At 40.1% G+C, this 14,514-nt stretch overlaps 1 protein-coding gene across 1 annotated transcript; it reads right to left on the minus strand.

The window, feature by feature from the left end:
• Positions 1-612: 612 nt before the first annotated feature.
• On the minus strand, positions 613-6,044 carry nek2 (NIMA-related kinase 2). The gene is made up of 9 exons (XM_037685549.1): positions 5,949-6,044; positions 4,840-5,057; positions 4,530-4,770; positions 3,221-3,303; positions 3,011-3,137; positions 2,700-2,931; positions 1,299-1,353; positions 1,123-1,199; positions 613-818 (listed from the first exon to the last, which is right to left on the minus strand). The coding sequence occupies exons 1-9, from the start codon at positions 6,042-6,044 to the stop codon at positions 613-615; spliced, it is 1,335 nt and encodes a 444-aa protein (XP_037541477.1).
• Positions 6,045-14,514: the final 8,470 nt, after the last annotated feature.

Below are 14,514 nucleotides of genomic sequence, written 5' to 3' on the forward strand. Positions count from 1 at the left end.
ATATATATATATATATATATATATATATATATATATATATATATATAATTTTTTAAACAACAATAAAAATGTCCTTTCCAATCATTTTTATCAACCCAGTAAATGACTTCCTGGTGTGAGCAATTTTCTTGTACTGTATATTCAAATTTTGAACAGGAAACTGATGACCCCTGGTGGGAACAGATCCTGATCAAAGTTTGTCTGTGCAGTGCAGTTCTGATAAACCTAAGTCTTCTGTTTAAAATAAAATAAAAAATATATAGTGATGATTAATGTAAAAAACAATAAACACTGACGGTCTTTATAATTAAATTTATTAACCTGTGTCTTGGGCCACATATGGCAAACTGAATCACATTAGCTATCATTAGGAATAGTTTTCTGTAAATTCAGGTGTTTTCCCTAAAAATATTCTGCCTTTTCATTATAAATATAGCAAAATATACACACAACTTTGAATCACATTAGCTGCCTGTATAGGTCACACACACACACAAATATATAACACACTTTACAACTAAATAAAACACTTATGCTTCGCTAGTCTTATAAAACAGATTTACATCTAATTCTAAGGCTTTCAAGACTTTCACAGTCAGACATTGTGTGACATCAACGGATGCCGAGGATCTGTTTGCTTTTGAACTGGCACATCTTCTCCATTTCATTCAGTTTTTTGGCGCGCAGGTTGGCAGCCTGGAGTCTCCTCAAGATGAGCTCCTGTGACGTGTCGCTCTGCTGACCGTACAGCTGCAGGTTCTCTTTGCTTTCACTGGCGAAGTGGACCTTCTTCTTTCCAGGTGACAGATTCTCCAAGTCTACAGCAAACAGAGCAAAGAGTCAGATGACTGATGAGCAAAGAGCAGGCTGAGCGTCATCTAGATCAGGCAGTCTTTGCAGGGACGAGACGTTTTACAGCTCAAGATGGAGCCTCTAAAATGCAAACATTTTATTTTAATTAACGCAACACTGGTGTATAAAAACTTTATTTACATGATCACACAAATAAAATTGATTTCATCTGTTAAAACTCCACACAGACTAATTCACACATAAAACCGCAGCTGTCTCAGTGCCTGTCTCGATTCAGAAAGTCCAAATGTCCCCGTCGGATTCCCATACCTATGTCTGCGCCATAGATCTGTGCCAGGTCCTTCTGCTGCTGCAGACGGCTGTACTTCTTCAGCAAACTCTCTGCGCTGAAAGCACAGATAAGAATGAACAAGTGGTTGTGAATGTGCAGGAAAAACAGGGGGTCAAGTGAGAGATTGATCCGTTTCCTCTGAAAACTGTTTTACCGTGCAAGCTTCTCGTTGGCCAGTCGCTCACGAGCACACAGCTCCTGCTCTCGCCCTGCCGTAAAAAAATAAAAAAAAAAGGGGAGAAATTACTTTTTATTTTAGCAGTATTTTGCATTGCAGCATGTAAACACCAACAGTCGGCCAGGAGTTGTGGGAGTGGAAGTAGGCCAACAATCGATTCTGTAAGATGCAACGTGAACAAACCTGCTGTTCTGACTACACAGCTACACTCGGACGGTACCAGAGTAACCTAGTTTAAGATTACCATAAAACAGCAGAATTATGCTGCAGAATGCAGAATTACATTTAGGATTAAAACAAGAACTCTGAGGTTCCCAACCATGGTCCTTGAGGAACGCCATCCTGCATGTTTTAGTCGTTTCTCTGCACCAACGCACCCGATTCGGTGATTTTATTACTTCCTCAAGTTCTGCCAAAGCCTGGTAAGCACTCATTCATTCAAATCAGGTGTGTCAAAGCAGGGAAACAACTAAAACATGCAAGATGGTGTTCCTCAAGGACCAGTGTTGGGAACCATTGCATTTGAACAAATACAAAAAAAAGCTGTTTAGGTAAAAAAAAAATTTAAAAAAAAAGTTACAAATAACATTTTAAAGTTTTAGCAGTTTTTAATCCAGGCTGCAGGTCGGTGGTAAAATCTTGCTTCTGATAAAGTTGGGATGCTACACGTTTATTTAATGAAATACTAAATTTAAACTTTCAACCTTAAACTACGACAGATGGTTCAGAGTCGCTCACAAGTTCTCCTAACTGAAGTCTCAAAGTCTGAATGTTGTAAGGTTCTGGTCCAGTTCAGACTTCATTCAGGATTTCAGCAGCTGAGGAGTTACCTTCACCTTTGCTCTTCAGCATCAATGATTTCTAACAGAAAGTTATTATTTTTATTTTTTTTTTCAAGTACTCACTGTTTTAGGCTCATTATTGCTGGCAGCCAAAAGGTGAAAATGTTTTTCCTGTCTTATGCCATGAACAAGTTTCAGCAAAACTTTCAGGAAATAACTCAACTGATCTTAGAAAATATGAAAGCTGCTTTAATTCAAATCAGTTTTTGAAAAAACGTGTTGAAATATAGCGATAACCGTTTGAATCAACCCTGCCTGTTAGCAAAATATACTTGGAATCATTTAACATATTTCAATAAAATAAATCATTAGATGTGCATTTACAACTGATTAACTTTTGAAGTCACGCCAAATCAAGATGGTCGCCACAGCTAATTGAACTTAGCCAACATAAAACAGCTGCAACTCGATTTTACAAAAGTGAGCTTAAGTTTGAGGTGGTAGTAGCTGAGAGTCATCAACACAAGCTTTATGTAAAGTTGAACCAAAACAGCGACAAGTGTGGCTCAGTAAAAGCTGACATGCGACGTCTTACTCTCCAGTCTCTGCTCTCGGTCCTTCAGGGCCTGCTCTCTGTCCCGCAGCACCTGCTCTCTGAGTCTGAGCTCTGCACCTGGGGGAGACGGTTCGGGCGACTTGTGTGGGGGACAGTCAGAGTCCGGAGACCTCCTCTGGGCACGCACCTGTGCCCTCCTTTGCTCCTCGGCGACCATGTCGCTCAACAGGCTGCTCTGGAGGATGGACTCCACGGAAGGCCTCAGGTAGTCCTGTTATCAAAGAGCATCAATGTTCCGTCAGCACTAAAGCAGTTCCTGTAAACATCATGAACAGTTAAACATCTCGAACCTTCAGGTTGAGCATTTTGCTGAGCAGAGAGTTCAGTTCCTCAGAGTAGCGGTATGGGATCCTCCTGAACCTCCCCTCTCTGATCTTCTCTGCCAACTCTTTCTGGTTGTACGCAGTGAACGGAGGCCTGAACAAGGAACAAATCCAGGAGAAACCGTCAAACCTGCTGAGACAATCGGCTGAAATAAGGGAAATGTGTGGGAAACTTACGATAAAGCACAAAGTTCATAAAGCAAACATCCCAGGGACCAAATATCGGACTTTTCGTTGTACGACATCCTGTTGATTTGTTCCTGTAAGATGAGAGAAAAGTTGAGAAATGGTAGAAGATGTGTGGAGGTGTTTCTTCTCATGTTTAAAGGGTTTTCTGCTTTTTTTTTTTGCACGCCTAGCCGATTTATGAGTAGTCAGCGTGTTACTCGCAGCAGAATCAGGGAAGGTTTCTGACAAGAGTTTCCTCAGTCAGGAGAAATCAGCTGAAGTCTTGAAGCAGACGTTAGAATAGAGATTATTGTGAGAATTATTATTTTTTTAATCAACCTATATTTTCAAACTTTATTCTATTATCGGAGCATTCAGATCGAGGGAAAACAGTGTGCTAATACTTTTAGTAACTTTTCAAAATATTTAATTTACAAAAATGACACATTTAAAACATGCGAGGCCTCTTTAATCCCCTCAAAAACATTTTCTCTTTAAAATCTACTTCAGCGAACTCACTTAACTTTTATCTCCTTAGGCTCCCGTTAGCATTTAGCTACTGCTTTGCTCCTTTTAGCTAAGATTTTGTCAATTATAGCTTTTATGTTTTGGCTATAGTTTTGCTGATTTTATCTTTTAGCTATAGTTTTGTCTTTAGATCTTACCTAATAATATTAATATTTGGAAACAGTTTAGCTGATTTTAGGTTTCAGCTAGTTTTGTTGATTTTAGCTGATAGCTACTGGTACATTTCAGCAAATTATAGCTTTTAGCAGCCGTTTTGCTAGATTTAGAAATTAGCTACTGTTTTACTCATTTTTGGCTTTTCCCTTTTGCTCTGCTTGTTTAGCTTATGTTTTGCTTTTTTGTTTTACTTTTAGCTACTTTTTTCCGAATTTGGGCTCTTGGCTAAAGTTTTGCTGATTGTAGCCTTTAGCTACAATTTAGCAAACTTTAGTTTTCAGTTTCTGCTCTGCTAGTTTGAGGTTTTGGCTACATTTTTACCAATTTGTTTTGTGCTTTTTGGTACTCTTACTAAGTTTAGCTTTTAGCTACTGTTCTGCTGCTTTGAGCTGTTCACAGTTTAGCTTTATTTGGCTCATATTCTTGTGTTCGGTGTGTTTAGCTTTTATTTAGTTTCAGCTCAGAGGGTGTAAATTAAACTTTAGGTTGTTTTCTGTTGGAAAGCAGTCGTGTTGCACAAACCCAGTCTGATGGAAAAGTGATGAATATTCATAATTCATAAACAAAACCCGACCTGAACAACAAATCAGAATTATTCCCTTAATCAAGATGCCGGGTGCATCGGGGCACCTACAGGAGACATGTAGTACGGCGTCCCAACAAACGTCTTTGCAAAGCTGGTGTCGTGGTTCAGAATCCGGGCCAGGCCGAAGTCTCCGAGCTTCACGTTCTGCTTGACGTCGAGGAAGATGTTGGCCGGTTTCAGGTCCCGGTGAAGGACCGTGGCCCTGCCGTCGCTTCGCCTGTGACACTCCTTCAGGGCCAAGGTGAGCTGCGCCATCACCCGCAGGATGAACCGCTCCTCCAAATAACGCCTGCAGGGATTCAAACCAGTGACCCTGGGAGCAGAAACCCGTTCACTCACAGAACCGGAGCACGGTTACCTCTCCTTGATGCACCGGTTGATGAGGCAGGACAGGTCCCCTCCTTCACAGAACTCCATGACGATGTAGAGCGTGGCGTTGGTGCGGTCTATGATGCGGTCGTAGTACCTCACAATGTTCGGGTGTTTGAGCTCCCTCAGCAGGTTGACCTCTGACACCAGCATCTGCTTCTCGCTCTCCGCCATGGTACCATAGTCCAGTTCCTTCCACACCAGAATCTACACAACAGAAGCACTTCAGCTGAAAATTTATTAACAAGACTTGAGTTTTGTTCTGAAGTTTTGTTATCTCCACTCTGATTTACATGTGGATTTAATTTATTCTGAAAAGGCCAGAAAATGCATAAATTACTGGACGAGATTATCTGATATATATATGATATATCATAAGCAGATATGATGATTATGATATATCATATATATCAGATAATCTGCATATAATATTTAGGAAATGACAGAGACTCACAACAAATGAACAACATTATTTTCTGTGGCTATTTAGTGACTTTAAGAAGTAAAATGTTATAAATCTTTTTAAGTATTTTCTTTAATAAGGTTTGAATTTACTATGTTGGTATCTGTATCTCAGTCTTCAAGCAAATGTACCTTAATCTGCAGGTATTTGTACTTTAATCTAGGTATTTGTATCTTAATCTGCAGGTACTTGTACATTAATCTGTAGGTATTTGTACCTTAATCTCTTGGAATTTGTACCCTAAACAGCAGGTATTTGTACCTTAATCTGTAAGTATGTGTTTCTTAATCTGCAGGCTTTTGTGCACTAATCTGCATGTATTTGTACCTTAACCTGTAGATAATTGTACCTTAATTTGCAGAAATTTGTACCTTAAACTGCAGGTATTTGTATCTTAATCTGTAAGTATGTATACCTTGATCTGCAGGTATTTGTACCATAATCTGCAGGTATTTGTACCTTAAACTGCAGGTATTTGTATCTTAATCTGTAAGTATGTATACCTTAATCTGCAGGTATTTGTACCATAACCTGCAGGTATTTGTATCTCTGCATGTTTTTGTACCTTGATCTACAGGTATATGTAATTTAATCTGCAGCTATTTGTACCTAAATTCTCAGATATTTGTACTTACTTTGTCGTCACTTTTTCTTCTTATTTTCTGGCATCGTCCATAGGAGCCGGATCCTATGGTGTACAACACCTCGTAGTCCTCAACACGAGACGGCATCTTCCGTTAACGAAATTAACGACAGTTCGGAGATTCAGGTGTGGTTTAACATGTAACTAAACCAGCGACTCGAATATCCATCCAGATTTTTGACAAAGAAAATGTCGATCTGAATGATTAAACTGATTTTTTTTTTTAAGCCAAAATATTTGCATTCCGCGTCACTTGCTCGCTTCAGTCGCTTGTTGTTGTTGCTTCGGAAACAGGAAGTGTATTGACTATCGGTTTAAATTGGTGCCGAAACGCCTGATTGTGATTGGCTGACGCTCGCCGTATGCTAACTCCTGATTGGTCAATGGGAAGAAACAAGCCCTGAGGTTGCTAAGAGCCCGAGAACCGCGAGAGTATCGCGGGAAGGTGACATTTGTTATACTGTCCACAAGGTGGAGCCAAAAACACACGGTAATGCAGGTTTAAAAATAATATTCATTCATTCAAGCTTTATTTATACAAGCTAGCCTCATTGAGCCACGGGGACTCATTTATATACGGCTATGTATATGGCTACACACGTAATAAAGCTAGCAAAATTATGGTTTATTGGAGAAAATTGACTTTTAATATGCTTTAATGTAAAAAAATGAACTTGCAGTTTAAATTTAGATATATCCTTGTGTCATGTGATCGGTGTCAGTAGTAAATCAAATGTATCTGGGATTACTTTTATAAATGAGATCCAAATCTGTCTAAACATAAATGTATTCATCTATCCATCTATTATCTTCTGCTTGTTCCGGAGTCGGGTCACGGGGCCAGCAGCTTGAGCAGGGAGGCCCAGACATCTCTTTCCACAGCCACACACATTTTGTGTTGTATTTGTACCTAAAAGTAAAACCTTAGCATTAACTGTTGGAATCAACCTTGTCCATCTGTTAGCAAAATATCCCTTGAACCACAAGATGGGATTTTAATGAAACTCCCCAAAACTAATCAGTAGATGTACATCTAGAACTGATTAAACATGGCTGCCTCAGCTGATAGGCCACAGAGCTGTAGTTTGATAAATTTACAGATGCTGACCTTAAAAAGGTAGCATTATTATAAAAATCTGAGCAAAATCACAATCTCTTTGTCATTCCTCAATGTAAGATTATATCAGTTTCATGAAAGGTGATCCTTTTTCCCCTCATTTGTCTGGATCCCCGTCTCCAAACCAAGAGCAGAGCAACGTCTATTTTAGTTTCAGGAGGAAAATCCACAGCTGAGGGGAGCAAATCCTCTCAGTGACAGATGATTCCTCTAAATGTGTGGCCCCTGTGCAGAATAAACTGACCTCTGTCAGTGGCCCTCTCAGAGGGCCCTCCTCAGATTATAATCTCAGCCTCCCTCTACTTGGCCATGGCCTCTGAGCGAACCCGTCGGTCTGCCTCTGCGAAGGTCACTCCTCCAAAGAGCTGGAGGAGTTTGGATGTCAGCCAGAAGAGCTGTGGGAAGAGGAGGGAGTGGAAAACTGACAATGGAGATGGTCGTCTGCTGGAGGCGACTCTGACGTCAGCTCGTCCAGTTAAAGGTCACAAGAGACACAGAGAGGACAGCTCCATCCCATAATAACCTCCTCACCTCTGCTGACCGTGAGGCTGAAACTGAGGTCAGGAAAACAAAACAGAATTCAAGTACTCAAACCTCATAAACCCACATTTTATTCCCAAGTCACCAAATTAAACATTTAACCAATTAACTACACAATTTTAAAAGCGTAGGTCATTTTGACGCTCATGGCAGCGACGCATCTCAACAGTAGTTCCAGGCCGTGTTTAGCTGAAAGATGAATAAAATGGACTTTTAAGTGCATTATTTATTCAATTTAAAGTAAAATTATACAATAAAGTAGCCATAATGATACAATCATTATTCTCATTCCCAACAGGATGCAATGAGAATCTATCTTTCAGCTGCTCCATCTTCAGGGCTCGCTACAACAAGTCATCCTCTGTCCTCATCCAGCTACCTCCAAGTCTTATAACTGCATCCATAAATCTCCTCTTATGTCTTTTTGAGAATTATTTGCCATTCTATTTCTTAAATGCGACCCCAGATGAACCATTTGAGGTCGACCAGCAGGAGAAGTGACTTTGTAAAACTGCTGCAGCCGCATCCTGTTGGATCTTTCACTCCTCGCTGGCTCAGGGGATGCTGCCATCACCGGAGTGTTCACCATCAAAGCGTGACACCCAGTTCCTCGGGGAGCGTTGCCCCATGAAACAGCCCATCACAGGTGTCGGAGGAGGCGCACCGGTGCCTCTGCAGAGGGTGTGAAAGTAACACTAGAGATTAATTTTTCTATGTGGGCAACTATGGGGTGTAATTTGTAAAGTTACAGTCAAAAATTAACAGAAATATTTTGGTTTATTTAGCCTTTCATAAAAAAAGGAAACATTTTTATTTTCAAAGTCATATTTTCACCATGTTATTCATACATTTATAAATGTCATAGTTCCAAACTAAATATTTCATTTACAAGCTAAATATTTAGTTTACAAACTAAATACTTAATTGTAAGTTAAATATTTAGCTAGTTAACTAAATATTTGGATGTAAATTAAATATTTAATTTCGAAGCTAAATACTTATATTCAAAACTAAACATTTAATTTCCAAACTAAATATTTATTGTCCAAGCTAAATATTTAATTTCCTAACAAAACATTTAATTTCTAAGCTAAACATTTAAACTAAGCTTAACTAAATACTGGACTGGGAACGCCTTGGGATTCCCCCAGAGGAGCTGGCCCAAGTGGCTGGGGAGAGGAAAGTCTGGGCCTCCCTAAACTGCTACCCCCCGCGACCTGACCCTGGATAAGCGGAAGAAAATGGATGGATAAACTAAATACTTAACTTGCAAGTTGAATATTTAGTTAGGTCTAAATTAAACATTTAATTTCCAAAATAAATATTTAATTTGCTAAAGAACATGGGCACCGGCGACCTCTGTGACCCAAAATGGAATAAGCGGGTAAAGATAATGGATGGATGGTTTTAAATGTTTGGCTTAGAAATTAAAAGTTAATTTGGGAAATTAAATATTTAGCTTGGAAATTAAATATTTAATTTACATCTAAATATTTAGTTTACTAACTAAATAATTAACTTGCAAGTTAAGTATTTAGTACATAAATATTTAGCCTTGTAAATTAAAATATTTAATTTCCAAGCTAAATATTAAATTTCCAAACTGAATATATATTGTCCAAGCTAAATATTTAAGTTGCTAACTAACTATTTAGTTAGCAAATTAAATATTTAGTTTAGGAATAAAATGGTTAGCATAGAAATTAAATGCTTAGTTTGTCATTTTAATTAACAACTAAATATTTATCCTGATGCATGCTCAATAATCCAGGTAGAAAAATCCAAAAAAGTTCAATCTGGTCCTCTGGACATTCAAAAAAAACAAAAAACAAACAAAGCAAAAAAATGTAGAAACGTTTCGTCTCTCATCCGAGAGACTTCCTGAGTCTGAGGTGCTGTTTTCAGCTCAGTCTCTTAAATAGCACCTTCTCAGGGTGGATCAACCAGTTTTGCTGCTGACAACCAAAACCAGCTGATCACATGCTCAAGAAGGACCAACAGCCTAACAATGGATCATTAGCACACTGATGGCTGTTTACTGTTCACAGAGGGCTGAGTGATACTAGCAATCACAGCATTGTAAGAGGGGGACAGTTGAACCCGGAGGCCTCCACCCCTGTTTAATGATGGACGATTTCTTTTCACAAAGATGGTCTCCTTTACTCCTCTCTCAAACCATCGTTCCTCTCTATCAAGGATGTGAACATCTTCATCCCTGAAAGAGTGACCGCTGGCCTGGAGATGAGTGTAGACTGCAGAATCCTGGCCTGATGATGTTGATCTTCTGTGCTGGTCCATCCTTTTGGCCAGTGGCTGTTTAGTTTCCCCGATGTAAAACTGATCACCCTCCTGACACTGAACAGCATACACAACATTGCTCTGTTTGTGCCGGGGGACTGGATCTTTGGGATGAACCAGTCTTTGCCGTAATGTATTTTGGGGTTTAAAAGCCACTGGGACGTTATGTTTAGAAAATAAACGTCTCAGTTTCTCTGATACTCCCTCAACATACGGAATGACTACTGGTCTGGGTCTGGGTTCCTCCTTTTCACCTGATGGCTGACTGGAGTCCTGTTTGGGTTTCTTCTCTGCTTTCAGGAAGGCCCAGTTAGGATATCCACATTGCTCTAGAGCCTGTCTTGTGTGGGATTTCTCCTTCTGCCTGGCTCCTGAGCTAGTGGGGACGCTGTCTGCTCTGTGGTACAGAGTCCTGATGACTCCTAACTTGTGCTCCAAAGGGTGATGGGAGTCAAACTGCAAATACTGGTCTGTGTGGGTGGGTTTGCGGTACACCTCAGTTTGCAAATGTCCTCTATCAGAGATTGAGACCTCACAGTCCAAGAAAGCCAACTTGCCATTTTTTACATCTTCTCGTGTGAACTTGATGTATTTATCCACAGAGTTGATGTGGTCAGTAAAATGTTGGACTTCCTGAGATTTGATTTTAACCCGGGTGTCGTCAACGTACCTGAACCAATGACTTGGTGGTGTCCCTGAAAAGGACGTCAAGGCTCTCTTTTCTACCTCCTCCATGTACAGGTTGGCAACAATAGGAGAAACTGGAGACCCCATAGCACACCCATGTTTCTGCCTATAATATTGCTCCCCATATGTGAAGTAGGTTGACTGCAGGCAGTTTCAAGAGTTGACACAGTTGTTCTGTGGAAAGCGTGGTCCTGCTGCTCAGAGTGGTGTCTGATTTTAATTTTAAACTGACCACCTCTACTGCATCATCACCAGGAATGCACGTAAAGAGTGATGTGACATCAAAAGAGACCATTGTTTCATCAGTCTCCATGATGACATCCCTCACCTTATCCACAAAGCCCATGGTGTTCTGTATGTGGTGTTCTGAGCTGCCAACTAAAGGGATGAGTACAGACACCAGATATTTGGAAACATTGTAAGTGACAGAGTTAATCATGCTAACAATAGGTCGTAAAGGCACACCTTGTTTGTGGAACTAAATATTTAGTTTATTAACTAAATATTTAACTTACAAGTGGAACTATGACATTTATAAATGCATGAATAACATGGTGAAAATGACTTTGAAAAAAACCCCCATCTTTTTTAAATTAAAGGCTAAATAAACCAAAAATATTGCTGTTAACTTTTGACTGTGTAACTTTACTGCAGCCCATAGACGACCTCGTTCACCCGCTCTGTTAACACACTGAGGTGAACTCAAGTTAGCCCGTTGGTGTTTTTGGTGAAGCTCAGTGAATATTTAATCCCGTTTTCCAGCTCACTTCCTGCTCAGCTTCCATTCTTGTTATGCTCAAAGCGCGTGGCTTTTCCTGCAAACCTGACGCTTCACCGTCGGCCAGAGTTTCTGTTTATTCTGTGAATCAAACAATTTCAGTGCAGACTGGCAGGTCAGGGTGTTGATTATTCAATTCCTGTCAGAGCTGTAATCACTGGAGGCCGGCTGTTTTCACAAAAACCCAATTTATATTTGACCACGGCTCATTTACAGGTTTTTAAAAAAAAAAACTTTTTTATAGACACTCTAGTTTGAGCACAACAAACCAGACTAGATCTTTGTGTGAAACATTAGCCTGCAAAAACAGAATGAAAAATAAATAGTAATAAAAAGACGCACGCTGTTAGGATCTTCATGTTTTATTCCAGCACAAGTTTTTTTGTGTTGTAAAATGGCTGTGTAGCTAGGACTTAAAGGAGAAGTACAAAATGGAAACAAACAAACAAAAACAAAAAAATAGACAGATCCAGTACAACATGTTTAAATCCTCATTGTGTTCATTTCCTAAAAACCACAGCTAGGAGAAGAGAACATTATTTCCCTGCCTTCTTTGGAACCATGATTAAAACCTAAAAAAACCAACCAAACAAACAATAAAGATGTTTTATTTCAGGTCGCTCTAACAACGAAGGGGGAATCTGAAAAAGACACTTTATGACACATTTACAGTCTGATTCAAAACGTTCTCACCTACCAGGTCAGGTAGCCCTTTCTTTGTAGATCACACAGTTTTTACCACCAGTGGCACAGCAGGAGGGCAGCAGCTAATGGCATCTTTACATCGTAAGGCCCGGCCCGGGTTCAAACTCAGGTTCTGCGTATTTGCTGCCCACTTGCAGCCTGATCCTTATAACCCAGAGACCTGGGGTCCATTCAGGCTGGACTGTTGTTATCTAATCTTTTCAGCACTCTGGCTTCTCTCACTGTCTTTGCTGCTCTTGAATTATATAGAGAACAAAGAGAAGTACTAAATACTGTAAATACTGTAAAAATTGTGCACGACAAGGAAAAAAGCAACGCCATTTTGTAGTTTTTTCTCAATATGCCTACAATGTATCACCAATCTAAAGGACTACATTACCCAGAAGGCAGTTACTTTCTGCTGGAGGGAAAGTTTTGATCCGATCCGAACGGTTCTTACAGTACTCATAGTGACTTCAGCGCTCAGTGGACGCAGAGAGCCGATCAGAACCGGACCAGAACAGGATCAAGGCTGAGTGGATCTGCGGAACCGGAACCGAGCCGTGTGTTCTGCAGAGCCGGTGTGTAAAAAGTTATTACTGCTCACTCAAATTAAAATGTTAAGTAAATCAACATTATCAAGTTATCTTGATTAAAAAACTCTTGCTAAATAAACTTTTGCGTTAGTTTAGTTAAATTTATTAGTTGACTGAACTGTTTTGGTTTGTTGGTTCAACTCAGAAATCGATGGCATTTCTACTTCGTGGTTTTGCACTTATTGCTGATTGGGGGGGATGTCCGGAACGTAACCCCCCGCGATAAACGAGGGACTACTGTAATATGATATCATGCATTTTTTTGATGTAATGATCCCGCCCACATCGAGGCGGCACTCGGCTCAAAGCAAACAGCTGTGGTCGGGGGTAGACTACGGCAGGCCCTGCGGCCGGGCCGGGCCTTACGATGCAAAGATGCCATAAAAATGCACCTTTTTTTGCATTAGTCTGACAATGATATATCTACTGTTCCTCTAAAATTTTCATGATTAAAGCAGGCTTATATAAGATACAAATTTATGACCTCAAAACCCCGTCTATGACTACTTTCCTCAACACATTGAAATCCTTTTATCTTTTTGTTAAAAAAAAACACCAAACCCAAATGTGCCAAGAGGGAATGCGAGGAACCAGCGTTATTCAAGATAAGGCTCGAGAGTTCAATCTGTATTTAAAAAGTTTGCCACTGCGCACATGGAGCAACAGCAGCCATAACCTCCTCATAAAACAACACAATCAAACAAAAAAAGAGGGTAATACTGAAAAGTGAAGGTAAAACCCCTTTGTTTTTCCATCTCCCCCCCAGAAAACATTCATATTCCTAAATAATTTCTTAAAAAACTTAATGAAATGATCAGACCCCGACAAAAAAAAAAAAAAAAAAAAAGGGTAGACGCTGCAGTCATCGCCAACATTTTCTCAACTTGGTTATGTACAAGGTTTAAACATAGCAACGACACTGAGAAACAACAGTTTGTGTCATCTAAAATGAAATAAAACACTCGACCACTGGAGGTGAACCTGCTCTCAAAAGTGTGACGTCACAGAGCAACACGACATGAGTCATATCTATAAAAAAAATGAGGGTTAAAGACGACCACGCACACTCACTTAGGCAGGTTATGCTGTAAATTTACAGTTATGACACCTATAACTCTGTATGCCAAAACCTCTGGAGTCGATTGCTGAACGTTGGGAGGTGTGGGGGGGTTTAGCTTCCTATAAAACAAACAGAAAAAGTCTTTTCCCACCGCCAGCAATAAGCATATGGCTTAAGTATTTGTAAAACTGTAGTCCAGGAGGCGAGAGTCTCTGCTTTGTCAATCTGCCTCGCTAAAAACGACCCTCGGGATGGAAATCTAATCTGATCGGCACACGACTTTATTTTTATACCCACAATTTATTTTTTAGACTAGATTTCTTTGTTTTTTCACATTTATATATATATATATATATATCTTTTTAAATCGTTGTTATCGTCTTAGAAAACGATCCTTACTCAAGCGATGCATCCACTCAGCGAGGTCTCTAGCACAAACATGGTCCCCCACCTTTTGTCCCCCCCCCCTAGCAAACTCACAATACGGCCACAAAAGACAAGGCGGACGGACACGGTCCCGACGATGAGGAGACCGAAGTAAAACAATAAAAACGAACAACAACAAATACGATGGCCGTTGTTGTGAAGATATGCGGGTTGAGAAAAGAAAAGAAGTGAAAACAACAGCTACCATTTTATTATTATTTTTTTAGTCTTTCCTGGGGGGCGGGGAGCAGTCAGGGCAGTATGGATCTTTAGTGCAATGAAGGCCGGAGCGAGCGGCGAGGTTTGTCGCACGCCGCTTGCTCTGGAAGGTGTAGCCAAGCTGGCTCATAAACCGACTGAAGGAGAGGTCCG

The sequence above is a fragment of the Nematolebias whitei genome, chromosome 12, assembly GCF_014905685.2.
Source record: "Nematolebias whitei isolate Nwh7 chromosome 12, NemWhi1, whole genome shotgun sequence".
Classification (NCBI taxonomy): Eukaryota; Metazoa; Chordata; class Actinopteri; order Cyprinodontiformes; family Rivulidae; genus Nematolebias; species Nematolebias whitei.